A 27,172-nucleotide genomic window follows, 5' to 3' on the forward strand; every position below is an offset into this window, starting at 1 on the left:
TCTCTTGAGACAGACCTCCCCTCCCTCCATTCCCTTTCAAAAACAGCACAGAAAATTAAAAGGCTTAAAATGTATTTTAATAAGTTGATGCTGTATTACTGCTCCATTTCTCAGAAAAACTCCAAAGATATCAGGGACAAATCAAACATGGTACACCAATAAAAAAAAATGCACAGCGAAACTACCTAAGATAGGCAAGGCTAAGAGCTACTGTCCGACCTTCAGCATACAGCAACCCTGTTCCCAAGATTGTACTAGGCCTATCAAGAAAAGCTGTGAACAGCAACATCATAGACACAAAAGGGCCGTTCCTGGGTTGTCCTAACCCAGGAAAAAAGATGGAGGCAACTTAACACAAGATTTTTTTTTAAAGATACACTAAAATGAAAATCTCTAAGAGAAAATGTCTTCCTTAGGACATGAAGGGGTAATATATGGGATATAACAGAACCGTATGTATGTTGTCTGTGACCTCTGTGGACATTGGCCTGAATTCCCACCTGCGAGTGAATGGAACAATGGGGCTAAGGTCATTGGGGGATGCTTGTTTTTGTGGTGTATGTGGCAGTGTCTCTGGGGTCGGAGGGTATAATGAGGAACCAAATAGAACAAGATGGACAAAGAATGGAATGATCAAGATTAATGGGGGCTCTAACTGGATCCATTTTGCCATGGTCCCCCCCCCACAGGCCCTCAACAATCACATGAGACTTCAGGAATGCACCACACAAAATCAATTAGTTAAACAATATACCACACAGAACTGATTTGTTAAATATCGCCCCTCCCTTGCCCTCAGCCTCCAGCAAACTCCCTCAGAGTAGTACAGGCAAGGAAGACCTAACTATTGGGAGGAATCCCTAACACTTTTCCAGGGCAGAATTCTGGCTAGTCCAAAAAGGGTCCTTCTTTTAAGGGTTTTTGGGAAACTAGACATTGAAATTTTTATTAGTATCGGCGACGTTTGTTTGGAGCAAATTCAGCTCCAGGAGCTGCACGGTTGAATGCAGGAGGGGTTCCACCAATTGCCCCAATTCCTTCCATTGTAGCAGCTTGGCCAAAGCGTTCAGTTGTTGGTGGGGTCTTAAAGAGAAAGAGAGAGCAATGTTACAATAGAACCTATGTCCCAAGCTTCCCACCCATTTGTAATCCCGCCCCTGGAGGCCATTTCCACCCGACTATTCAAAGCTCTTGATGTGCTAGGGGGGACTAAGCCTGTTTAGAACTCTAGTGGATATCCCTGAAAAGAAGGCTGTCTGAATTACAGACCCACCCAACTATCCTACCTTTATCTTTTATCCCAATTCCTACTGATTAAATAATATTACATAGTAAATTCCCAGACTAAGTTCCACCTAAGTCCCTTTCCCCAAACTAAGTATAGTGACAAGGACAAGCCATCACTCTTCAGCAACCTTAAGCGCACCCAGTTTTAAAATTTTGACACTAGAACTGTAACTCAGAATTGTTATGAGCAATCCTTTTGGATTCCTATCTATTTTATGTGATAATACCTAACCTTCATTGCCTTCCCTCCAAAAACAAACAAACAAACAAACAAACAAAAACCACCAAACCCCTGTTACCTCCATTAACCCAGGGTAGCAACTAAACAGACTGGCCAGTCAAAGGCATTTACTTAACTCCCAGACAAAGTATAGTTTGAGATTGGGTTTGTTCAAGATTCAAAAATCAAGACCTTGAGGTTACATTTAATGGAAAACAGCGGCCCTAAAACCCGAGTATCTGTAGCAAAATTGTGGCAGGCACAGGGACTTTCTGAAAGCAAAGTCCTTTCTCCTATCACCATTTAGAATTACTGTAAAGCTCTTGCAGTTTATTACCAATCCCAAGGTTCCATCTGGCATCATAGTGGCAGGTCCTGGAGGAGCTGGGGTACCTGCTGGCACTGGAGCAGGGGGCATGGCGCCTCTGTTGTTGATGCCCATAGCACCTAAAGCAGAATAGCGTGATCAGTACAGGAGATAGAGACTGTCAGTTTCTTTCTGTGCAAGAGAAAACAATTCAACAAGACCTCTGAGCTAAGGACGTGTTACCCCCCCCCCAAAAAACGATGCTCCCAGAAATATCAGCCCCTTAAATCTGGACTATGCCTGAGAAGCCACATAGTTCACCAGAAATGATACAAAAAAGGAAATCAGAGCCACTAACCTCCTAAGTTCTTACCTCCCATAGCCATCTGGCCCATCCGTATCTCCTGTTCTCTCTGAAAAATAAAGAAATACTCAAAACAGTCCAAGATAGCACTGCATTCTACCATTCACAATACGTTGAGGACCACACACTAAGGGAAGCAAGTAGAATGATAACACATTCCTCCCAAGCACACTGAGGCCAAGCTGAGGAAAACCAACATCTCCTTGCTAGGTGTGCAGTTGAGTTCAAGGTTAGGACAAGGATACAAGTCAGAGTCTCCTATTAGGAACAGAAGAGGTAAAAGGCAAGGGGAGAGATAGCTGACTTCTTCTAGGACCTCAATCTGTGCAACAACTCCAAGGACATCAGAGAACTAGTTAAGGATGCTATCGGACTGGATATATTTCATCATGCAGTCACTGAGTCCAAACAGTGTAACACTGGCCCTAGCTCTTCATCCTAAATTGCCTGTAAGGCAAGAACTCCCCTTCAAACCTTACCTTTTCTTCCTATGAATTCTTTCTAAAAGGAGTTTCACAGAATATAAAAATTGGTCATAACCCGGTATGTTTTATAGTCCTAGTGGACAACTCATGGTGGGTTTGTCATATCGTGACTGGCCTGGTACATCATGGGCACATGGGAGATATACCGCATCAGGGAATGTTCCCTTGAATCCTTCCTGCTGTCGCCGCATCATTTCTTCCTGTTGCCGCCGCATCTCTTCCTCACGGCGCCTGCGTTCCTCCTCCTGCCTACAGAGAGTCACCAAGGTATTTAGCAGAGACATTCCAGAACTTGAGCAGATTATCTTAACAGGGGAGATCAAGAACCTACTGGAAACTATCATAGCTCTGCAAGAAACTCACTGTTCAATGTGTCCAGCCCTAAAACAAGCCAAACGTGTCATTCAGGGGAAAAAAAGTTCTCCTTTCAGAAAGGAGCTTCATGACACCAGCACTCAGCTGCTTTCCCTTTAGTGCAGCCCTGGGTAATTCCTAGAGTCATGGGCAGCTGAAACATTTCCCATCCAAAGGGAGAACTTGAGAAGCATCCAGGAAATATTTACAAATGCATGAGGTAGCACGGTAGTAGGAAACAGGAGTGAGACATTACCTCTTAGAGTTGTCAGAGAAAAAGGGTCTGAGAGTTAGTTACCTGAGCTCCAGCTGCTTTCGTTTTTGCACTTCTTGGTTGTGCAGCTCTTCCATCCTCCGAAGTTCTTCTTGACGCCTCATCAAATCTAGAAAAACAGTAGACTGGTTCAGAGTATTTTTCATTCTCCTCATATAGACTCAATAATTTTCTATAAATAAAGATCCAGAAAGCAAAGGGGATATATAATCCCTGCGTGGCCATCTGAGCTATCCAGATTCCAAAAATGAAGTCAAACCTATTATTTCCTTCTCCACAGAATCCAGTATTCTCTGTCACATCTCCAAGCTCATTTGCCTACCAAGATCAACAAAATATTTCAGAGAATAAAAGCAGAGATTTAGGCTTTTCTCTACCAACTGATACAAAAAATTCCTGAAAAAAGTCATTTTGTTCTTGTTCTAGGTTTAAGACCTACAGGTCTACACTCACCCTGTCTCATTAGCATAACCTGGTGCTCATGGCGAGCAGCCTCCATCTCCATCTCCAGCTTCTCACGAGCTTCCTTGATGTTGCGGTCCACTTGGTCCTGCTGCTGCTTCTCCATCTCAATGAGTGCCTTCCAGCGCATGGCATACTCATACTCAAAGGAGCCAGGCTGTGCAAATCTGGGTGGCTGCTCTCGCTCCCTATAGACAAAGTTCCTGGGTTATTAAAACTTTGTCCAAGATTCCCCCAACTAAGCACTGCATTCCTCCTGAGGGCCAAGATCATGGCTGCCGGTGAATACCTATAGGAAAGACCTGCCTCTTTTACACATCCCTTTACAAGCTTCCTTAAGAATACACAAGCACCTAACAGGGAATCTGTCAGAACCACATACTTGTGAAATTGCTGGTTCTTTATAACCAGCTTCTCTGGAAGTCCCTCTTCATCATCCAACTGGTCCATGGGCTCCACAGTCACAGGCCGAGGAAATCTGGAAGAAAGAAGCTCAGTGTCCAGCAAATTATACCCTACACCAGGCTTCCTCCCTATACCTGCCACTGGCACAATAAAGTAGATAGGGATCAGGACTGGATAATTAAACATATTTTTGAAGGAATTTTTACACCCAGCCCCAAGTAACCAAGTTCTTTTAATGGCATTATGTGGAATCTGGGGTTGATAGGATGGCATGAGGCTTTAAATCTCAGAATACAGCCTTAAAGATGTTCAAAGTAAGTAGATAGGATACTTAAGTGCAGTTTAAATATCCAATATCTGTAAAACTCCGGACAATGACTTGAAGTAAACACAGAGAGGCTGCATGCACAAAACAACTTTTCAGAGTTCTAAGACTTCAAAGGGGAGATTTAACACTGATTAAATGACAGCCTACTAGAAGACTGAAAGGTTTATTTCTTAATCCTCATACTATTTCCACTGAGACTGAGAACCCTACTAGAAAGCTGAATTAGTATCCAAAGTCTTTAGGTAAACACAAAAGCATGGTTCCTACAGGCTACCTTCCCACACCACCGAAGGAAGTAGCAATCTAAGGTCTATTACTAAAAGCAGCCCTTCACTTACGTGGTTAGCAGGAAGGAGCCTTCACTGCACCTGTCCAGAGCTTTCCGAGCAGCTGGCTTCCCTGAGAATTCAACAATGCCTTTTCCTGAGGGCCTTCCTCGATCATCCACTATGACTACAGCCCTTTCCACCTGGCCAAACACCGAAAAGGCTTCCTCCAGCAGTTCATTGGAAACATACTGAGGAAGGTTTCGGACTGTAAGGGATGCACTATGGCAGGCAAAGCGCACACGCAGCTGCTTTCCACGGAGTGGCATGTTGTCCAGTTCTACTTTGGCAATCTCCGCTAGGGTTCGTGTTTCCTAGAAGCAGAGGAAAGTTAGAATAACTCAAGTTTGACAATGACCACAGGTACAGCCATCAAGAGTCTAAAGTAGCAGAGCCCAATATAAAATGTCTGCCTGCCCCAAAACTCTAACACACAAAGAAACCTTGATATCCTGAAAGAATGGAAACACCATTTCCCAATACAATCTATCCACTAACCACTTATCAATCGAAATCACATGTTTCAGATAACTCTTGGATAGTCTAATTGCTCTGATAGCCTTGCAATAAATCAACTGGAAATTCTAGAAGTTAATACCACTTACATGGTCATCAGTATCATATAGGTTATTCTCCCAAGTGGTATAACAGATCATTGGGACAAGGACCAGCCTAAAACCTACCCTTACAATACATCAGCCAGAGTATTTTAATTTCAGCTAGCTATATACAAGTTTAATGAGAATCATGTATGCCCTCCATTGAAACCTCTTTAGAACCACAGACCCTAATGGGAACTCCCTCTCATATTACTAAAGAGGAACCTCAAACCCCAGAAAAAAATGACTTGCCCATGTAATCTTGAGTTAGTGGTAGATCTGGAATGAAAACTAGTTCTGACCACCACATCTAGTGAACTTGCTAACATCTTATATTCCTTGTTTATGTAGATAATGCCTAAAAAAGTTCCTCCCTCATATACTTAAACATGTTTCCTAATCAAATCTGTCTTTATGAAAAAGATCTACACTTAAAAATGGTTAAATAATAAATTTTATGTGTATTTTAGCACAACTTAAAATTTTTTAAAAAAAATAGATACGAATAAAACTGTCCCCTCATGGTTTTAAAAAGTCTTAAGTGAGACAATACATAGGCAAGAACTTAGGAATAAAGTATATGAACTTTAATCATTAGTTACTAAGATAAAATAAAATTGAGTTGATAATTATTGAAGCTGGGCATCGAGTATTTATAGGTTCATTATACTATTCTCTCTACCTCTGTATGTTTGAAATTTACCAATGAAAACAAAAGTTCCAAAGGGCATACTTTAGTCTCAGTGTCCTAGACAAATAAACCTATGTTGTCCTTGAAACAAAACAAAACCCTATAAGGAAAAATAAAAATAAAACCTGTTATCTTCTGTCCTGTTCTACCAACTACAACTATTAAACATTTAACAAACAGACCACCTGAGAATTATTTCCACTGCCGTATTTTCCATATCCATCATTCCCCGACTTCCCCACCTTTTAGAGCATATACTCTAAAAGCCCATGGTTGCTCACCAAGCGGATAAAGCCAAAGCCCTTATCCTTATGAATGAAGACTTCGCCTGCCTTCCCATATTTCTCAAATAGTTTCCTCATCTCCTCCTCAGTGATGTCAGGAGGAAGATTGCCCACAAAGAGCCGGCTACGTTGGGTGAAGGTCTTCTCTCCTGGTTTCCTAAAATTCTTCAGGTCAATAGTCAAGCCTTCATCTGAGAGAATACACACAGTCACTCAAAAGATTGGGCAAAGAGATCTACAGTCACATTCTCAAAGAGCTACAACTGCTGCTAGATTAGGAAACCTAACTGCTGCAGAGAAAAACACCATTTCCCAATACAATCTATCCACTAACCACTTATCAGTAAATTGCCCTTAAAATGTGAAAGCAGTATGCAGACATCTGGGAGTACTTCTCAATAGCTCTACTATGGGCCAGGAGCCACCCGGACTAAGAGAAAGACAATACAGAAGCTATTGGTCAAAGAGAAAATTAAGCAAGTCAAGGAGACTTTTATCAGAAGAGATCAGTTTTCTAAATTTGAAACATAGGGGTGCCTAGGTGGCTCAGTAGGTAAGTGTCTGCCTTTGGCTCAGGTCATGATCCCAGGATCCTGGGATCAAGCCCCGCATTGGGCTTCCCTGCTCGGTGAGGAGACTCCTTCTCCCTCTCCTTCTGCCCCTCCCCCTTCTCGTGCGCTCTCACTTGCTCTCTAATAAATAAAATCTTTAAAAAAATAAAACTGAAACATAATTGCTCCATTTTCCCAATCTCTCACCAATCTTCATAATCTTTAACAGTTCCCATTCTTTCATGCTTGGGTTAATGGAATGAAAGGAAATGAGTTAGGAAACAGTATTCTTTGTAGGGATCTCTGGAAATAAAAGAGGGCTGAGGTTGGTTCTAGTTTTAGAGGCACACAAGAGGTGCTCAAAGTTTGCTGAATGAATGGAACATGCCTTTAAAGAATGTTTACTCTGATTAAAACAGATTGGCACAGACCCCAGGCTGAAAGTGTAACACTCAGTACCAGACTTCTTTTCCCTTAAAGACTTGTTCTATATTTTCTTTCTTTTTTTTTTTAAAGATTTTATTTATTTATTTGAGAGAGAGAATAAGAGACAGCACGAGAGGGAAGAGGGTCAGAGGGAGAAGCAGACTCCCTGCCGAGCAGGGAGCCTGATGCGGGACTCGATCCCGGGACTCCAGGATCATGACCTGAGCCGAAGGCAGTCGCTTAACCAACTGAGCCACCCAGGCGCCCAAGACTTGTTCTATATTTTCTAACTACCAGTCATCTGATGATCACCTCTAAGAACCAAACTCTGAGGTAAAACACACAGACATCTGTTTAGCAGAATATGCCAACACAGCACAGCAACTTGTACTCATCTGCTACCCAACATGTCTGCTCCTTGTTTCAGTGAATCACCCTTTTTCTATCCTAAGCTGTATTAAGAGGTAAATAGGGGAAAAAAGAGCAAAAGGTGTGCCACAAAGGCTTATTCCTTTATAAGCCCAAGAGATTAATCTAAAAACCAAGGAACCTTTCCCGGGAGGGACCCTATCCTTACCCCCCTACAAGCATGTACTCACTTTGGCTGCTGGCTTGTTGCCCATTTGCAGGTATCGGTGGCGGTGGTGGCTGCTGCTGTTGCTGCTGGTGGTGCTGCTGGTGGTGATGCTGATGATGCTTCCTTGGAGTATGGTTTTGCTTCTCCAAGTTAAAGGTTTTATTGCTCTGCATTTTTGCACCCTAAAAGGAAAATGTGGACTGTCAAATACATTCAGGGCTTATCAGTCACCTTCCTGATGATTTATATGTCACTAATCATCTCTGATATCCTGGCTTTTGCCAGATTCAAATGACTGGTTATTGTGAACAAGTATGGCAAAGTTGTACCACTCAAAAACCTAAAAAGAACCAGACATTAGCAGTTATGTTGCACACAGAAATTAGACAAGTACTAAATGAGAACAACTTGCACAGAAGTAGCTTGAAGAAACTTTCCTTTCACTAATTCTATACATTAACTGGAAACTACTTTCCCCAAAGAAGCTACTCCCTAAAAATTGGCCCTATCATAATATTAAAACTTAACAAGGGAAATAGATTCTACTTATCACAAGGACAAGGACTATTAAATCTTGTTATCTGGCACTTTGCAGTCTTAACCTACAGTAGATATTGTGGAATGAACAGTAGAAAAAGTACAGGCTGTGGAGTTAGACATACTTAGATTTGAAGCATGGTCCTAGTACTCACTTACTAGCTATGTACTACTTAGTAAATCACTTTTGCACAAATTTAAGCTGTTATAAAGGGAATAATAAAAATACCTACCTCTCAAGATGGCTATGAGGATTCATAAATATGTGAAAACACTAGCTCAGTACTGAAATATAGTAAGCATTCAGTAAATATGGTTATTAATCACAATAAAGATAAATGACTATCAAAGCAATGAAAACATCAAATAAAAAAGATGAATATACAATCATAATGTTAGATCTCATCTAAAAATCAACATAAGATTAAAAGAAAACAAAATGAAAATTCCTGGTACAATCCAGAGTGAATGCAAGAGCTGATGGCTTTAAAATGAAAATTTTCTTACTGCTTTCTTACTGGTTAACAAGCTGAGGACCATCTTCCTCATTTAAGGACAGTTCTCCAGAAATAAAAGGGCAAAGCCAATCCTAAATCATTTCCCCTAAACACAAGACCTTCTAGTCAGAATTTAGCTGAAGGAAAAATGCAGAGAAGGACCTTCTCATGAACATTTATTGTTAACATTATATGATTCCTCTAAAATAAAGAAAACTGATTTCTCAAAGAAAATGTGACGACTTGATAACTACTGATTCTGGATGATGGGTATATGAGAATACTTATACAAGCTTTCCTGATACATTTCTTATCATATCCCTCCAAAACTAAAACAACATAATTATCAAATTCTATATCCAAACTGTTTCATAAAACAAGTAATAACAAGAGCTATCAAAATGTTCATATTCTGTGACTCAGGAAATTCTACTCCTAGAAATTTACCCTAAGAATATAATTTTAGGGGCACCTGGGTAGCTCAGTAGGTTAAGCATCTGACTCTTGATTTTGGCTCAGGTCATGATCTCAGGGTTCTGAGATCCAGCCCCATGTCAGGCTCTGCACTAGGTGTGGAGCCTATTTAGGATTTCTCTCTCCCTCTCCCTCTGCCCCCCCAAAGAATATAATTTTAAAAATTTAATAAAAACTACATCCATGAAATAATCACTGTGATGACCTTTACGGTAACAAATTAATGACTTAAAATACCCAAAATTAGAGGTATGGTTTGTAATAAATTACGGTACATCTATTCAGTGGAGTGTTACACAGCATTAAAAATTATGAAGGGGTGCCTGGGTGGCTTAGATGGTTAAGCATCTGCCTTCGGCTCAGGTCATGATCCCAGGGTCCTGGGATCGAGTTCCGCCATCGGGCTCCCTGCTCCTTGGGAGCCTGCTTCTCTCTCTCATGAATAAATAAATAAAATCTTTAAAAAAAATTATGAAGACCATGTAAATGTGAAAAATGTTTGATGTTTTGGGACGCCTGGGTGGCTCAGTCGGTTAAGAGTCTGCCTTCGGCTCAGGTCATGAGCCCAGAGTCCTGGGATCTGAGCCCTGCATCGGGCTCCCTACTCAGTGGGGCGTCTGCTTTTCCCTCTGTCCCTCCCCACACTCGTGCTCGCTCTCTCTCTCAAATAAATAAAATCTTTAAAAAAAGAAAAATGTTTGATGTTTCAAAAGGGAAAGGTTTTAAGAAACAGGAAAAGGGTGTTTTTTCCCCCCTCAAAAATGCATGAATGTAGACTAGGAACAGAAGGCAGGCAAAAATGAAAACTGCCCTGTTTATAGATTATTGATCATTGTTTACTAATTTTATTTTTTTACTAATTCACCCAACAAATATTCACTGAATGCTTACTATTTGCTAGGCACTATTATAGGTGCTTGGGATGCATCAATGAACAAAGCAAAGATTCTTGCCCTCAGTTGTGCTTACCTTCTAGTAAGACAAAAAAGACACGTAATTAAAGTACATAGTACTTAATGAGAGGTAAATGCTATTAGAAAATAAGAGAAACTGGGGCAAAGTGTATAGGGAGTGAAAGGGGTAAGACTGCAATTTTAAAAAAGATTTTATTTATTCATGTGAGAGAGAGATCACGAGCAGGGGGGAGGGGTAGAGGAAGCAGCAGACTTCCCGCTGAGCAGGGAGCCTGATGCAGACTCCATGCAGGACTAGATCCAGGACCCTGGGATCATGACCTGAGCTGAAGGCAGAAGCTTAACCAACTGAGCCACCCAGGCGCCTGGTAAGATTGCAATTTTCAACAGAGCTGAGGTAAGCCTCACTGGAAAGTTTACACTTAAGCCAAGACTTGAATCTTATTTGTAACGTTTCATCAATCTTATTAAATAAAAATCCACCACCAGAAGTCAGTTAACATTTATCCTTCCAGTCACTGATTTATTTGCATGTACTCTAAATGAAATACTATAAAAACTATTTTGCAACTTGCCTTTTCTACTTTATTACATGATGAGAGCTCTTATATCACTCAATCTTCTACATTAATTTTTAATGGATGCAGTATTCAGCTGTCAACCAAGCACCTATTGTGTTGGACACTTGGGTTGTTTCTATTTTTTCACCATTATTTATAAACAATGTTCACAGCTAAATCTTGGGCACATCCATGAGTAAATATTCCTCCCACAATATCCATTTTTATTTACCTTCCAAAACATACATTATCATGTCAATATAATGCTGCTATACTGCACCATTGTATGTTCAGTTTTTCTTCACTTCTATGTCAACATAATTATAATTTTTAACAGCTACACAAAGTCCATGTGGATATATACTAACTTACTAAACTACCACCTACTATGAGACATTTAGGTTGTTTTCACCTTTTTCCTATTAGAACGATGCAGTAAATATCTTCTTGCTTATAGCTCTTTTTAACTATTTCCTTATAATAAATTCTTAAAATTAAAATAATTGCATCTATCTTTATTACTCTTACCCATGGTGCAGCATTTTTTCCTCTAAAAAAAAGGGAAATCATGTTTCTAAAAATAAGACATAAAAACAGGAAATTAAAACATACAAAATTTATGAAGTCTACCCCAGCAACAGGTGGGGATGGGGTTAGGTTGGCATTAGAATCAGATCTTTAACTATCTGAGTCCCAGCTATTAAACACCTCCCTTCCCTGACTCCACACTGGCCTATAGCTGAAACTTGAGTTATCTTCACAGCCATTTCTCCAACTAGGTCTTCCTACCTTCTTACCCCTGGCTAGAATCCAAGGAACCTTTTTTTTCTCCAGCCTTTAATTTGGGAGTCAGTGGCCCCAGCGTCAGTACCTTGCGTCCCATTCAGGAATCCACAATTTATATTTACCCATTAATAAAAATCCTCAGAGTTCCACTCAAACTGAAATATTAAAAACTCTGTATATACATCTTAACCAAACTTCACCACTCCTTTTCAAAAAGGCCATTTTACAACTTCTTAGTAGAAATGATCTACCTCCTTGAAGAAAAAGTGCTAGGATGTTCTAAACCATGTAAGAGAACTTCAAGGGAGGTTATTTTTGGTTTTAGAAAGTGTAGCCTGGTAGTTAAGATGATAATATCAGATATTTACCAATCATTATATGCCAGGCACTGTGCTAAGTCTGCATTATCTCACTTAGTGCCCAAAACTTACTCTCCTGGATAAGAAAACTGATGCCCATCTAAGGTTACCCAAATGTGATGGGGCAAGGAGTGGAACTCACATCCATTTAATTCTAAAGCTCATTCTTCATCACTAAGCTACAAGCTTAGTAATCAAACTCAGCTTGATTTCAAAGTTTAGAGTCCCACAAACTGACTAGCCATGTCACCTAACTTCTGAGCCTCAGTTTCCTCACCTGTAAGGAGGGGGTAACAACGGCAACTTCACAGGGCTGGTTATTTTAAGGACTAAATGAGATTGTGTACACAGCACATGTTCCTGCTGGCAACCACTATCCGTATTTCTGCATTCAGTTGGTGCTGTAGTTAGACAAATATCATTAATTACATTCTTCCTCCTCTTTTTTGGATTCTAGCAAAAATCATTTTTTACAATCAAATTGCCTACCTTTGTGTTTTTGAATAAATGTCTCCATAGTGCTAATCTTTACAATCCTTCCTTCCAGTTTACTCTTTCCCAAGAAGGCATTCAATGGTGACGACTAAATAATATTGTATAAAACACTTAAAACAGTACCCACAAAGTAGCAAGTACTCAGTTAATACTGTCCCTATCACTTATTTCTGATGATGACCACCAACATAATATGGAAATACGTGCAGAAATCTCTTGTGAGCAATAAATTCACTGCCCCTTAACCACTGGGCCTCTAAGAACTAAGCACAAAGATCAGCATCAAGGATTTGTCTATCTGTCCCAAAGACTAACCCTGATGAAGGATTTTTCTTGAGAAAGTATGTACTGCTGGTTTAGAAAGACGGGCTACTGGACACAGTACAACTGCATAAATGTGGTTTAGGTACAAGACCAAACACTGCATCACACATATTTGAAATCAGTTTTCAGGAAAAGGATCAACTTTTTAAGTGGAAGCTGGTGGGGCGGTGGGGGGGGGGGGGGGGGGAGATCTGGTAAAAATCTACCGACCTAGATGGCTGCATGGATATGCACCTGCCTGAAAGCTGTAGAATGCACTGATATGGTAAGGTACTTTTTCAGGCGCTTCTTTCATTTAATAGTAAGGTGGACAAAGACACAGCATAAATCAAGCCAGTGCCCCCCACGAGAGTTGCCAGATTTATCAAATAAAAATACACAACGTAGAGTTAAATTTGAATTTCAGACTTTAAAAAATTATCTTTTAGTATTTAAGTCCCATGCAACGTATACTAAAAATACTTTGCTGTCTATGTGAAATCCAAAATTAACGGGGCGTCCGGTATTTTATCTGGCAACCCTACCCCGTACACCTACCTCAACTTCGGTTGAAGATAGCAAAGTACCTCCAAGTCGTCTCTAACCTCAACTTCTCCGTTAAGAACACAAAGAAAGGTTTCAGTTGACAACGATAGTTTCCCCGAGTGGAAGATACCCAACAGGAAATCCATAAAATTAATTTTCATTTAAAAAAAAGTGATGCTTTAAATGGGTCGAGTAGCTAGGCAACAAGACAAAAAAAAAAAAAAAGACAGGAACCAGACTAGGGAAGCCGCGGGGTCTGGACTAGCAGATGAACTTCCTAGCTTAGAGTTTTGACAAAGAAACATCGCTGGGGGGGGGGGCCCATTTCTCATTCTGAATTAATGGCCTCGCGAGGCTGAGAGGAGGAGCGCCAACAAAGCGCCTCCTCCTCCAGCCGCGACTTCAGGGTTCTCGGATAATAGACCCCACACCCTCGGGCCCAGGGCGGCTAAAGGGCCGGGGAACTTACTGACAGGGATCAGAATCGAAGATGAGTCGCACAAAGAAACGGGGCGGGAAAGGCAACTGGAGCCAGGTTAAAGCAGAAAGCAAGGCGAACTGAGAGCGATGGGCCCCTGCGGGTGGGCTGAGAAGGCCGTGTGGCGGCGGGGACAAGGCCTCAAGGGGCCTTGGAAAGAACGGCCAACCTCCCTCCAAACCTAGCCTCGCCCTAGCCTCTTGTCGCAAAAAATCCTACTCCCCTCTCAAACAAGAACTAAGTCGTCCCAAAACTCACCCTCTACCGACTGTTCTCTCCTCAGAGTAACGGCGACGCTACACGGCCTCTACCGTCCCGAGAAAAGAGCGCGCGACCGCCGGAAACGAGACGACGGAGCTCGGTGCCTCCCAAGGGGTACAAACTGGTGTTCTTGATTGGTTATCTGAATTGTCAATCAAGGTTTATCTCCAGAGGCGGAATCCTTTTTCCGCCATTTCTTCGATCCTATTGGCTACCGAACGCGAAAGATCTGAGTTCGTGTGAACGACAGATGGGGACAAAGAGCGAGGCTTTCTACTTAATGCGCATGCGCAAGTTTCCATCCGCTCGAGACGGAAAAGGAAGGGGGAGGGGGATAAAGAGGTGGGGAGGGGGATAAAGGGGGAGGGGGGGGGAGGGAGGGGGGGAAGGAGAGACATCAGCGGGCTAACGGAAAGACTGAAAAACCAAGTGATGGCAAAGGCAAAGGAGAGGGCAAAAAAGGAGAGAGAGGGAAGTGGAAAGAGAAGGGGAGAAAACGTGCGCGTAGGCTGCTCTGAGAACTCCTGCACTGCGCCTGTGCAAGAGGCAAGAGTAACAATGTCATTGTATTCCGTGTGGTAGATGTAGCCTTTTCCTTCCGAAAAAATGCCCCGCCATGTTTCTTTTTTCACACTTCCTCATTAGGGCTTGCCCTCTGACACTCCATACTTACATTTCTAGTTGCTTCTGCTGCCAGGTCTACTCATGAAGCCCAACTGAAACAGTTATCACTATGGCTGTGGTTGTGGTTATAGTTATAGAAAGGGGTGGGGGAGAGGACGGGGATTGATAACTTAGTTTCTGTGATTAAACACAATTGTAACCACCTATTTCTATGGTAACCAGGGAACCCAGCAGTCCAAACACCACTGTTGTTCCTGTGATTCACAAAGAGATTCAACAGGTGTCATTATTGCCATGGATACATCGTAGGCCTCCAGATCAGACTGATTCCATATTCTGTAGGATGCCAATCAGGTAGGCGCCTTCATTTTTCTGTAATGCCAAACTAGCCGTGTGGTTAATCAAGAGCTACAAGGCTCAACTGATAAGTGTTTGTCGTTCGTTCCCACTAATTAATTCAGACCCAGGGTTTCAGGGTGTCCCAACTGGTGCCTCATTATGTGGGGACACAGTGATCTAGACCTGCACTGTCCAGTAGGAACTTCTGCAAGGATAGAAATGTTATTTGCTCTGTTCAGTACAGTAACTACTGGCTATACATATGTGGCCATTGAGGGCTTGAAATATGATTAATGCAACTGAGGGACTGAATTGTTAATTCAATTTAATTTTAATTAGCTAAAATTTAAATACTCACGTATGGCTAGTGGCTACCATATTGGACATTTCTAGACCAATTGTTCCCAAACTTTTTGAGAATGAGTAACACCTCTATTATGACATCAGAAAAATTACCTCTATTCTGAAAAACGTTTTTTCCCCTGCTCATGGAAAAAAAAAATTAAACAATACCCAGGAGTATAAAGAGAAAAGTCTCTCTCTCTGGTTACAATTATGACCACTTTCTTGTATTTCTATTTTCTATGTATGTACTTACCCAGTCAAAAAGAAATGTTTATACTTTTTTATACACATAGGATTAAGCTAAGCTATACATACTTTTCTGAGCCATGACTTTCTCACTTTAAAAAATACTTTAGCTCTCCTTCCATATAAATGCCTAAAGATCTATGAGGACTTTTTAATATAAAATATTTTATAGACACACACATGATGGTTTTTAGTGTCTCTTGAGTGAAAGAATACAAATTATAGAAAAGCTACTATGGATTCGGTAACATTTTTTTAAAGATTTTATTTATTTGACAGAGAGAGAGAGCACACAAGGTGGGGGGTGGAAGGCAGAGGGAGAGGGAGAAGCAGGCTCCCTGCTAAGCGAGGAGACCCTGCGGGACTGGATGTGCCCCTGGATTCAGTAACATTTTAATGAATGTATACTTTGTTAAAAATCACAACAGCTGTTTATGTTGGAAAATATTTGGTAACAAAATAAAAGGAAGATTGTTGTACTTGCACGTATCTCAAGGCAATCACAACATAAACAGAGAAATGGTGATGTAAACAAATAATTGCAATACTGTAGGCAAATAAAATAATAGCACTAGAGGCACCTGGGTGGAGCTCTCTCCTCAGCGGGAAGCCTGCTTCTCCCTCTCCCTCTGCCTATGGCCTGCTTGTGCTCTCTCTGTCAAATGAATAAATAAAATCTTAAAAAAAAATAATAGCACCATATTAGAGGTAAAGTGATAACTCAAAGGTAGCAAGGTTCTACATGAGTAGATCAGGAATGGCTTCACAAGAAAGAACACTTTTGAATTGGGTCTTAACCAAGAGGTTGAAGTCAGACCAATTTACAATGGATCAGAGGCAGAATGACCTATGTTTTAGGTAATTCGGCCTGGCTGAAGAAAAATGGGGAGGCTAAGGGATAGGAAATTAGGCTAGAGAGATAGGCATAGGCCAAATAATTGAGGGCCTGTGCTGTGCTTAGAAGTTTGTACTTTACTCTGTAAGTAAAGTGGGGAGACATTGAAGATTTTTTAAAAATAATTTATGGGTTTTTTTTTTAAGATTTTATTTATCTATTTGAGAGAGAGAGCATGAGCAGGGCGGGCAGAGAGAGAAGCAGACCCTCTGCTGAGCAGGGAGCCTAATGTGGGACTCGAGATCATGACCTGAGCTGAAGGCAGATGCTTAACCAACTGAGCCACCCAGGTGCCCCAATAATTTATGTTTTTTAAAAAAGATTTTTATTTATTTATTTATGTCAGAGAGAGAGAGAGCACAAGCAGGGGAAGCAACAGGCTCCCTGCTGAGCAAGGAGCCAGACATGGGACTGACTGGATCCCAGGACCCTGGGATCATGACCTGAGCTGAAGCCAGATGCTTAACTGATTGAGCCACCCAGGTGTCCCTATGTTGTTTTTTTTTCTCTGATTATAAAAGTAATATATGCTTATTGAGGGCAAAACTCAAAAACAAGAGTATAAAAAATTCATCATAATCCCATTATGGAGAAATCACTGTTAACATTTTAGTATATTTTCTTCCAGACTATCACAGATAGACAGGCATGCGTGCGTGAGCGCCTCTGTGTGTGTGTGTATTTATGTATTTATGTATGTATGTATTTTTTTATAGAGAGTGAGAGAGACAAAGAGACTGAGAGACGAAGGGAATAAACTTTCTCTATGTATGATAGGTTTGAACCTCAGAAAGATCACTGTAGTACTGTCCTTGTTTTGTTTCTTAAATTCCACATATGAGTGAAATCATATGGTATTTATCTCTCTCTGACTGGCTTATTTTGCTTAGCATCACACTTTCTAGATCCATCCATGTCGTTGCAAATGGCAAGATTTCATTCTTTTTTATGGCTGAATAATATTCCAGTGTGTGTGTGTGTGTGTGTGTTGTGTGTGTGTGTGTGTGTGATATACCACATCTTCTTTATTCATTTATCTATCAATGGACACTTAGGTTGCTTCCATAATTTGGCTATTGTAAATAATGTTGTAAAATGTTGTAAATGTTGTAAAAAAATTACCACGGAGTCGGTGGCTTAAAATAATAGAAATGTATTCTCTCACAGTTCTGGAAGCCAGAGTCTGAAATCAGTATCACTGGGATGAAATCAAGGTGTGGGCAGGGCCGTGATTCTTCAGGATCTCTTAGGAGGCTCTAGGAGAGAGTGAGTCTTGTCTCTTCCAGTTCTTGGTGGCTGCCAGCATTCCTTGGCTTGTTGGCACATCACTCCAATTTCTGTATACGAATGTTTATAGCAGTATTATTCATAATAGCTAAAAGGTACATCAACTGATAAATAGATAAGCAAAATATGATATATCCACATACAGTGGAATATTTTTCAGCCATAAAAGGAATACATTCTGATACATGCTACAACATGGATGGACCTTGAAAACATTATGCTAAGTGAAAAAGCCAGTCACAAAAGACCACATATTATATGATTCCATTTATATGAAATGTCCAGAATAGGTGAATCTATGGAGACAGAAAGTAGAATGGTGCTTACACAAGGCTACAGGGGATGGGGGGATGGGAGAATATAGCTTAAGAATACAGACTTTCTTGGGTGCCTGGGTGCTCAGTTGGTTGGGCGTCTGCCTTCGGCTCAGGTCATGATTCCAGGATCCTGGGATCAAGTCCCATGTCCGGCTCCCTGCTCAGCTGGGAGTCTGCTTCTCCCTCTGCCCCTCCCTCCCTGTTCATGCTCACTCTCCCTTTCTCTCTGTCTCTCTCTCTCTCAAAAATAAATAAAATCTTAATAAAATAAAAGAATACAGACTTCCTTTTTTTAAAATGATGAAAATGGGTGGGAATGCAAACCAGTGCAACCACTGTGGAAAATAGTATGGAGGTTCCTCAAAAAATTAAAAATAGAACTACCCTACAACCTAGTAATCACACTACTGGCTATTTACCCCAAAGATACAAAGGTAGTGAACTGAAGGGGTATGTGCACCCCAGTGTTTATAGCAGCAATGTCCACAATAGCCAAACTATGGAAAGAACCCAGATGTCCATCGACAGATGAATGGATAAAGATGATGTGGTGTACACACACACACACACACACACACACACACACACACACAGGAATATTATGCAGCCATCAAAAAAAGAAATCTTGGGACACCTGGGTGGCTCAGTCGGTTAAGCATCTGCCTTCAGCTCAGGTCATGATCCTGGGGTCCTGGGATCGAGTCCCGCATCAGGCTCCCTGCTCTTTGGGGAGTCTGTTCTCCCTCTCTCTCTCTACCCCCTCCCCCCTGCTTGTGCTCTCTCTCTCTGACAAATAAATAAATAAAATCTTTAAAAAAAATGAAACCTTGCCATTTGCAATGACATGGATAGAACTAGAGGGTATTACGCTCATAAGTGAAATAAGTCAATCAGAGAAAGACAATTATCATATGATCTCACTGATATGTGGAATTTAAGAAAGAAAACAGAGGATCATAGGGGAAGAGAGAAAAAAGTGAAACAAGATGAAACCAGAGAGGGAGACAAACCATAAGAGACTCTTGAATCTGAGGAAACAAAGTGAAGGTTGCTGGAGGGGAGAGGGATGGGGGAATGGGGTAACTGGGTGATGGACATTGGGGAGGGTATGTGTTGTAATGAACACTGGGTATTATATAAGACAGATGAATCACAGACCTGTACCCCTGAAAAAAATAATATAGTATATGTTAATTAATTGAATTGAAATAAATTGGATTTAAATTAAAAAAGAATATAAAACACTATTTCAAAAGGATCCATGCACCCCTATGATTATAACAGCATTATTTACAATAGCCAAATTATGGAAGCAACCTAAGTGTCCATTGATAGATAAATGAATAAAGAAGATGTGGTATATCACACACACACACACACACACACACACACACACACCACAACACACACACACACACACACACACACACACACACACACACTGGAATATTATTCAGCCATAAAAAAGAATGAAATCTTGCCATTTGCAACAACATGGATGGATCTAGAAAGTGTGATGCTAAGCAAAATAAGCCAGCCAGATAAATACCATATGATTTCACTCATATGTGGAATTTAAGAAACAAAACAAATGAACAAAGGCAAAAAAAAAAAAAAAGAGAGAGACAAACCAAAAAACAGACTCTTAGCTATAAGGAACAAACTGATGGGGGAGGCAGGGCAGGGACAGGTGAAATAGGTGAAGGGAATTAACAGTACACCTATTGGGGCGCCTGGGTGGCTCAGTCAGTTAAGCGTCTAACTCTTGATTTCGGCTCAGGTCATGACCTCAAGGTTGTGAGATGGAGCTCTGTGTCAGGCTCCCTGCTGGGCAAGGAGCCTTCTTGAGATTCTCCCTCTTGGGGCACTTGGGTGGCTCAGTCGGTTGAGTGTCCATCTCTTGATTTCAGCTTGGGTCATGGTCTTGGGGTCCTGGGATCAAGCCCTGCATCACGCTCTACACTCAGCATGGAGTCTGCCTGGGGTTCTCTCTCTCCGTTTCCCTCTGCCCCTCCCCCCTCTCAAAATAAATGAATAAAATCTTTAAAAAATATTTTTTCTCTCTCCCTCTGCTCCTCCCCCACTCACTCTCTCTTTCTCTCTCTATGAAAAGAGTACACTTATGATGAGCACTGAGGAATGTATAGAATTGTTGAATCACTATATTGTACACCTGAAATGAATACAACACTGTATGTTGATTACACTGGAATTAAAATAATAAAAAAATAAAATGATGACAATGTTGTAAAATCGTGGTAATTGTTGCACAGATCCATGAATATACTAAAATCCATTGAATTATACACTTGAAATGGGCAAATTGTATAATATATGAATTCTACCTCAATAAAGCTCTTATTTAAAAAAAAAAAGTGTAAGTGGAACTCAAAGAAGTATTATTAACCTGAGTTGATTTCCCGAGAGATAGTGCCATAGCAGAAAGTCTGTAGGGACCTTGGGACCCACATAGATCCTAGGATGTGTCTCATAAAGTCAGTTGATCTTACGTGGAGCAAATTGAGATATGTTGCCTCCAAACTTGGGAGAGATGTTTGGACAGGATAGAGGGAATGTTAAAGAGGAGAGTATAGTCAGAAGCACACTAGTAGGTCAGACTGCCACAATTAGACTTGCTGATACGGAGGAATAGGTGCCTTTTCACTACATTTCACTAATCCCTCTCTTTCTTAAATTTTAATTCCAGTTGGTTAACATACAGTGTTATATTAGTTTCAGGTGTACAGCATGGTGATTCAACGATTCCATACGTCACCCGGTGCTCATCACCACAAGTGACTCCTTAATCCCCATCACCTATTTCACCCAACCCCCACCCAAGTCCCCTCTGGTAAACATCAGTTTGTTTTCTATAACCAAAAGTCTGTTTCTTGGTTTCTCTCTCTCTCTCTCTCTCTCTTTTTTTCCCTTTGCTCATTTGTTTTGTTTCTTAAACTCCACATAAGAGGGAAATGATATTGTGTTTGTCTTTCTCTGACTGACTTATTTCACTTAGCAGTATACTCTCTAGCTCCATCCATGTCATGACAAATGACAAGATTTCAGTCTTTTGTATGGCTGAGTAATATTCCATTGTATGTATATATGCCACATCTTCTTTACCCATTCATCAACGGATGGACACTTGGGCTGCTTCGGTATCTTGGCTACTGTAAATAATGCTGCTATCAACATAGGGTGCACGTGTCCCTTTGAATTAGTGTTTTTGTATTCTTTGGGTAAATACCCAGTAGTGTGATTGCTAGATCAGAGGGTAGTTCTATTTTTAATTTTCATAGGGTAGTTCTATTTTTTTAAACAAGTTCTACGCCCAACGTGGGGCTTGAACTCACGACCCCAAGATCAAGAGTCGCATGCTAGGGTAGTTCTATTTTTAACTTCTTAAGGAACCTCTATACTGCTTTTGCACAATGGCTGCACCAGTTTGCATTCCCACCAACACTGCACGAGGGTTCCTTTTTCTCCACATCCTCGCCAACACCTGTTGTTTCTTGTGTTGTTGATTTTAGTCATCCTGCATTTCTCAATTAAATAAAGCATGGTACATCCAAATGATGAAATAATACACAGTCATTACAATTATGTTGTAGAACATGTTGTACAAGAGAATTCCAATTTTGTAAAAATTTTGTAGTTTTGATTTGCATTTCCCTGAACATCTTTTCACGTGTCTGTTGGCCATCTACATGTCTTCTTTGGAAAAATGCCTCTTCATATCTTCTGCCCATTTTTAAATTGAATGATGTTTTTTGGGGGTTGAGTTTTAGAAGTTTTTTATATATTTTGGATACTAGCCCTTTATCAGATATGCCATTTGCAAATACCTTCTCTCATTCTATAGGTTGCCTTTTAGTTTTGTTGATTGTTGCCTTTGCTGTGCAGAAGCTTTTTGTTTTGATGTAGTTCCAATAGTTTATTTTTGCTTTTGTTTCCCTTGCCTCAGGAGACATATCTAGAAAAAAGTTGCCTCAGCCTATGTCAAAGAGGTTACTGCCCATGCTCTCTTCGGGATTTTTATGGTTTCAGGTCTCACATTTAGGTCTTCCATCCATTTTGAATTTATTTTTGTGTATGCTGTAAGAAAGTGGTCCAGTTTCCCCAATACCATTTGTTGAAGAGACTGTCCTTTTCTCATTGGATATTCTTTCCTGCTTTATTGAAGATTAATTGACCATATAGTCATAGGTTTAATCGAATCCTTTTTAAAGAGAAAGATGAAGATTCCTTATTTTTGCCTTCCTGCTTTTTCTCCTCTCTTGTTTCACTTTTATCTTTGCCCATGTTAAGCCTTACATCATAGAAGTATTGCTACAATTTGAGTTCGTTGGGGCTTTTTTTCCCTCTCTCTGTCCTTTATTCACGCATTCATCAATTCATCCAATAAACATTTATTGAGTATCTATCTAAGGACTATGCTAGATGCTGGAGATAGAGACGAGTAAAAACCGGTCTCTATGGTTGAGGAGCTCACAGTCTAACATTTCCCCAATGTCTCCCTAAATACCTATTTCCTTTTCTTCACTCCAGGGTACTTCAGAATGGTATAAAACATTAAATAAGAATCCATGCGTTTCCACAGTTGGTTCTAAAGAGTGAACCTCACTCTAATCAAATGACTGCCAAATAGTACCTCCATTTCTTTGACCAAGTTATATGTAGCCTTGCCTGTGGTGCAAAAATAAAAGTTTGACATCCAGCGGTAATTAATTAAATAAAGCATGGTACATCCAAATGATGAAATAATACACAGTCATTACAATTATGTTGTAGAACATGTTGTACAAGAGAATTCCAATTTTGTAAAAAAAAAAATGTATGCAAAAAAGAACTAGAAAGATATACATCAAAAAGCAGTGGTCATCTCCGGGTTTAATAGGTAGGATATAAGTGATTAATGCTTTTTTCTTCAGACTTTTTATGTTTTACAAAATTTTTACGGTGAGCATTTATTATATTTTTATAATCAGAAAACATATATATATATATATATATATAATTAAAATGAAAGAGCTCTCATGAGGGCAGGGATTGAGTTTTTACCTGTCTTATAGTGCTTTCAGCACTTGAGTGCTTTATAAATGATGAATAACAAGTAACAGAATTGAGTACTATGTGATAACCAGCAAGGCTAAAAATGAGAGTGTTGAATTGCAGGCCACACTCTTAACCAACCCCCCCACCCTAGTCTATATTACAGCCTTTCATCTGTGGTGGATACGTATTCAAACCTATCAACTGTGGGCACTCTTGGCTTAGTCAAAGACCCCCCAAAATGTATTTATTTTAAGGACATGAAGGTTTCAGGGTGCAAAGTCCCAGACCATGCATGAAGTCGGATATATTTCTTTTCCAATGATAATAGTAACCTATGAAGCAGTATCTATTCAACACCTGCTCTATGTCAGACACGTGTCCATCTCAATAGCAACCCCATGAGGCATTATCTCCAGTATTTCTTTCCAGTCTTTTTCTATGTATAAATGTACAGTTGACCATTGAACAACACGGGGATAGGGGCACAGTTGAAAATCCAAGTTTGACTCCCCCAAACTTAACTACTACTGTTAACCAAGAAGCCTTACCAATAACATAAATCGTTGATTAACACATATTTTGTATGTTATATGTATTGTATACTCTATGCTTACAATAAGGCAAGCTAAAGAAAAGAAAATGTTATTAGGAGAATCGTAAGGAAAAGAAAATACACTTATAGTACTGCACTATATTGAAAAAATCTATGTATAAGTGGACCCACACAGTTCAAACCCATGTTGTTCAAAGGTCAAATGTATATAGAATTTCTCTACAAAGTTAGCATCATATTTTAACTCATTTTTAGAAAATGTAACAGGGGGGCATCTGGCTGGCCCAGTCAGTAGAGCATGGGTCTTTTGATCTCAGGGTTGTAAGTTCAAGCCCCACATTGGGTATAGAGATTTCTTAAAAACAAAAATAAAAAACATATCAGGAACATTTTTGTGTCATTAATTCTTTTAATAGACTAAAGTATATTTTTAGAACAGTTTTATGTTTACAGCACAAGTGAGCTGAAAGTACAGAGAGTTCCCATATACCCTCTGCATACCCTCCTGGCACCACCTCCCTTGATCAACATCCCTTACCAGAATGCTACATTTGTTACAATCGATGACACATTGTTATCCCTCAAAGCCCATAGTTTACATAAGAGTTCACTTTTGGTGTTGTACCATTCTATGAGTTTTGATAATGTGTGACATGCATCCACTGCCCTGAAAATGGTCTGTGCTATACTGTCATTCGTTCTTTTTTTTAATGTAACCACATTTTAATGAGTTTAAACATCCACTGAATGAATATAGACAAAACTGATTTAACCAATCCCCTATAATTGGACATTCAGATGGCTTTCTTATCTCTGTGTTCAAGATGAGAAAACTAAGACCCAGTGACTAGACAAGTGACTTTGTCCAAAGTCAACTGCCTAAAAAGTGAGCAGAGTTGAGGTTAGAATCCTGGTCTGTCTCTGCCACCACACTGCCTCTGAATTAGTAATACACCATTAATCCCTCCTCAGACGTCTCCCTTCAACTTGAAACCAGGCATTCTCCACAACCAGACCAGCCAAGGATCCACGCATGTGTTGAGAAGAGCAGGCAATACAAAAGAACAAGGTGGACTAACTGAGATGGAACAAATTGAAAATGCAAAGGGAGGTACAGGGAAGGGACATGGAAATAAGCAGAAGGTGGGGGATAGGGACACAGAATACCGGTTAAGATCTAAAGGAAGCTGGGTTTGGGAAACCTGAAGGGGAAAAATAGGAGAGAGCAAAGATAATCTCAAGGCCATGTGGGGAGCCAGGAAGGATTAAGGTTTCTGGGAAAGTGCATGAGACAAGGGAGGATAAAACTCCCTAGGACTATAAGGCTAGGAGAGGCTTAGTGTGGGAAGGCAGGCCCAGAGCAAAGAGGCAAGCAAGCGCAGGCGCCGGACACCAAACCTACACGTTCCTAAATCTGCCGCAGGACTCCCCTCCGGCCTGAGCCTCCTCCAGTATCTCAGATACTAAAAGCTCTCCAGCCCTTAGGGGTTGGAGGAGGAAAGTAGGGGGCGGGGACTGCAAAGTGCTCTAACTATAATGGGGACTGAGAAAGGATCCTGGCACACATATTTTTTAAAACCAGTAGGCCTAACGCTGGTGCCCCCTCCCCCTACCCCACTTCTCAAGCTTCAACCTCAGCCACACCCACATGCTAAGGACCGTCCGGGAGCGGGGTTGGGGTGGGGGGGGGTTTGGGGGGGCGTGTGTGTGCGCGCGTGCGTGCTCGTGCATACGAGAGACAGAGACAGAGACTGAGACAAAAAGAGACCGGCAGAGAGAGAGAGAGAGAGAGAGAGAGAAGGAGGAAAGAGACAAGGACAGAAAAAGGGAGGGAGGGAGGGAGAGACAGGGAGAGAAAGGAGGAAACAGAGCTATCGGCCTCGGTGAGGAAAACTACTGAAGAGATAACGCAGGGAGCTCCTGCAGGAAGACTCAGGGAGAAGATCCCAGAACTTACCCTAAGACCGTTGAGGGAGTGGGGGAGTGTCTTTGCAGGGCCTGGTTTTGGGGTCATCAGGCAGTAACGGTTACTGCATAGGCGTTGTCACTGAGCCAGAGCCATTTAACCCGCCTTGGGTGGCTGGAGACCAAGCTTAAGACACCCCACAACTATGGCATTCAGAATGGTTAGGGGAGCCCAGGGCTGCAGACAAGGGAAGGAGGGGCACGTGAGGGCTGGGTCCCTGCCTCCCCCACCCCCTCCGCTGTCACTCATTACCCCAACAGTCGCCCAGGGGGCGGGCCCCGGAGAGGTGGGGTTGGGGGGAGGGTAATCTTGGCAGGCGCCTGCTGCATGGCGTAGGTAGGGACTGTTGAGGGGGGGGGGCCGGGGGGGGGTTGAACACGAGTGGGAAGCGAAGAGAGACACGGGGAGGGGGAGGGGACCGGGAACCATTTGAATGAGAGGAGGGGATCACGGGTAGAGTGGGCTCCAGGAGGTAGGGCGGGCACGGGTGTGACGGGGGGGGGGGGGGGGGGGGGAAGGGGGAGAAGACTCTTGAGCCAGGTAAGAGAAGCAGGTGCGTAGATCTATTTTTTGTGGGTTGGTGTACTCGGCCATTCCGTGGAGAGGGGGTGCCGCCTTTCCCGAGGGCGGGCTTCAAAGCTCCAGAGGCTATCTTTTCCTCCTCAACTAACGGGGCCCCGGGCGGGGGCTCAAGCTCCATCTCCAACAACTACGCTCCACTCCGCAATTTCCAGGCGGCCACTGGGCTGGGAGTCTCGCGCCGGGGGCCGGCGCTGTCTCGCGAGCCCCCTCCACGAGCCAGCCAATGGGGTTGGTTGCTGGCGCCGCCCGCCCGCCTGGTGCAGAGCGCTGGGCGCTGTGAGCGGCGCTGCCATTTAAAGGGGCCGCGACCCCTGTCCCGGCTGCTAGGGAGGGAGGTGGAGAAGGAGCGCGGGGCCGTCGCTGTCTGCAGTTCTAGGCTTGTAGCCGTTACACTAACCCTGCCGCAGGTAGGGGTCGGGCCTGATCAAGCCGAACCGAACCTGCAGGCGGGATCTCGCAGTAGCCAGGAGGGGGGGGGGGTCTAAGGAGAGATCGTAGCTCCAAAATGTCTTCCTGTAAATGCCTGAGGTGGGGGGTGGGCAACAGGAGAAGGAGGACTAGGGGAGCAATAGGAAGGGGGGACGGGGCTGAGGAAATGGGCGACCCTGAAAGGTAACTGGGGGGAGGGGGTAGGAAGGGCAGTTTGTGGGGGCGAAGGAAAGGCTGAGGGAGGGCCCTGGCACGCGGGGGGGGGGGGGGGCGGCCCGGGGGGGTGGGGGCAGGGGCCCGGGGGGGGAACGCCTCCCCCCCCGGGGGGGGGTGGGTGGGGGGGGGGGAAGTGGTCATTCGGACCAAAGCCGGTGGAAAGGCTTG

General features: G+C 42.1%; 2 protein-coding genes across 6 annotated transcripts in view; one reads left to right on the forward strand and one right to left on the reverse strand.

Moving 5' to 3' along the window:
- Positions 1-55: 55 nt before the first annotated feature.
- Positions 56-25,944, reverse strand: NONO (non-POU domain containing octamer binding). 5 transcript variants are annotated; one of them, XM_032393817.1, is made up of 13 exons: positions 14,148-14,226; positions 12,557-12,650; positions 12,345-12,468; positions 7,963-8,122; positions 6,384-6,577; positions 4,825-5,126; positions 4,136-4,231; positions 3,745-3,941; positions 3,316-3,400; positions 2,810-2,912; positions 2,188-2,227; positions 1,845-1,954; positions 56-1,083 (listed from the first exon to the last, which is right to left on the reverse strand). In XM_032393817.1, the coding sequence occupies exons 4-13, from the start codon at positions 8,111-8,113 to the stop codon at positions 949-951; spliced, it is 1,413 nt and encodes a 470-aa protein (XP_032249708.1). In that variant the 5' UTR covers positions 8,114-8,122; positions 12,345-12,468; positions 12,557-12,650; positions 14,148-14,226; the 3' UTR covers positions 56-948. The 5 variants fall into 5 exon arrangements, with proteins under 5 accessions (XP_032249708.1, XP_032249711.1, XP_032249709.1 ...); XM_032393820.1 differs by lacking the exons at positions 12,345-12,468; positions 12,557-12,650 and adding an exon at positions 8,711-8,762 and having other exon boundaries at positions 14,148-14,198; XM_032393818.1 differs by lacking the exons at positions 12,345-12,468; positions 12,557-12,650 and adding an exon at positions 13,424-13,475 and having other exon boundaries at positions 14,148-14,164.
- Positions 25,945-26,531: 587 nt separating this feature from the next.
- The window catches only part of ZMYM3 (zinc finger MYM-type containing 3), a 15,423-nt gene continuing 14,782 nt past the window's right edge, over positions 26,532-27,172 (forward strand). Inside the window, 1 exon segment of the mRNA XM_032393868.1 lies at positions 26,532-26,766. The gene's annotated coding sequence lies outside the window, so the exon portion shown is untranslated.

Source organism: Phoca vitulina, unplaced genomic scaffold (genome assembly GCF_004348235.1).
Source record: "Phoca vitulina isolate PV1807 unplaced genomic scaffold, GSC_HSeal_1.0 scaffold77, whole genome shotgun sequence".
NCBI lineage: Eukaryota > Metazoa > Chordata > Mammalia > Carnivora > Phocidae > Phoca > Phoca vitulina.

Excerpts from the sequence above, each read along its gene's own strand:
- NONO (XM_032393815.1), bottom strand. The coding sequence starts at position 25,825 with ATGACCCCAAAACCAGGCCCTGCAAAGACACTCCCCCACTCCCTCAAC. Across the intron at positions 6,578-7,962 it reads GCAACAAGCCAGCAGCCAAA|ATGAAGGCTTGACTATTGAC; the intron begins GTGAGTACATGC and ends GTATTCTCTCAG. Across the intron at positions 2,228-2,809 it reads AGGGAACATTCCCTGATGCG|AGAGAACAGGAGATACGGAT; the intron begins GTATATCTCCCA and ends TTTATTTTTCAG.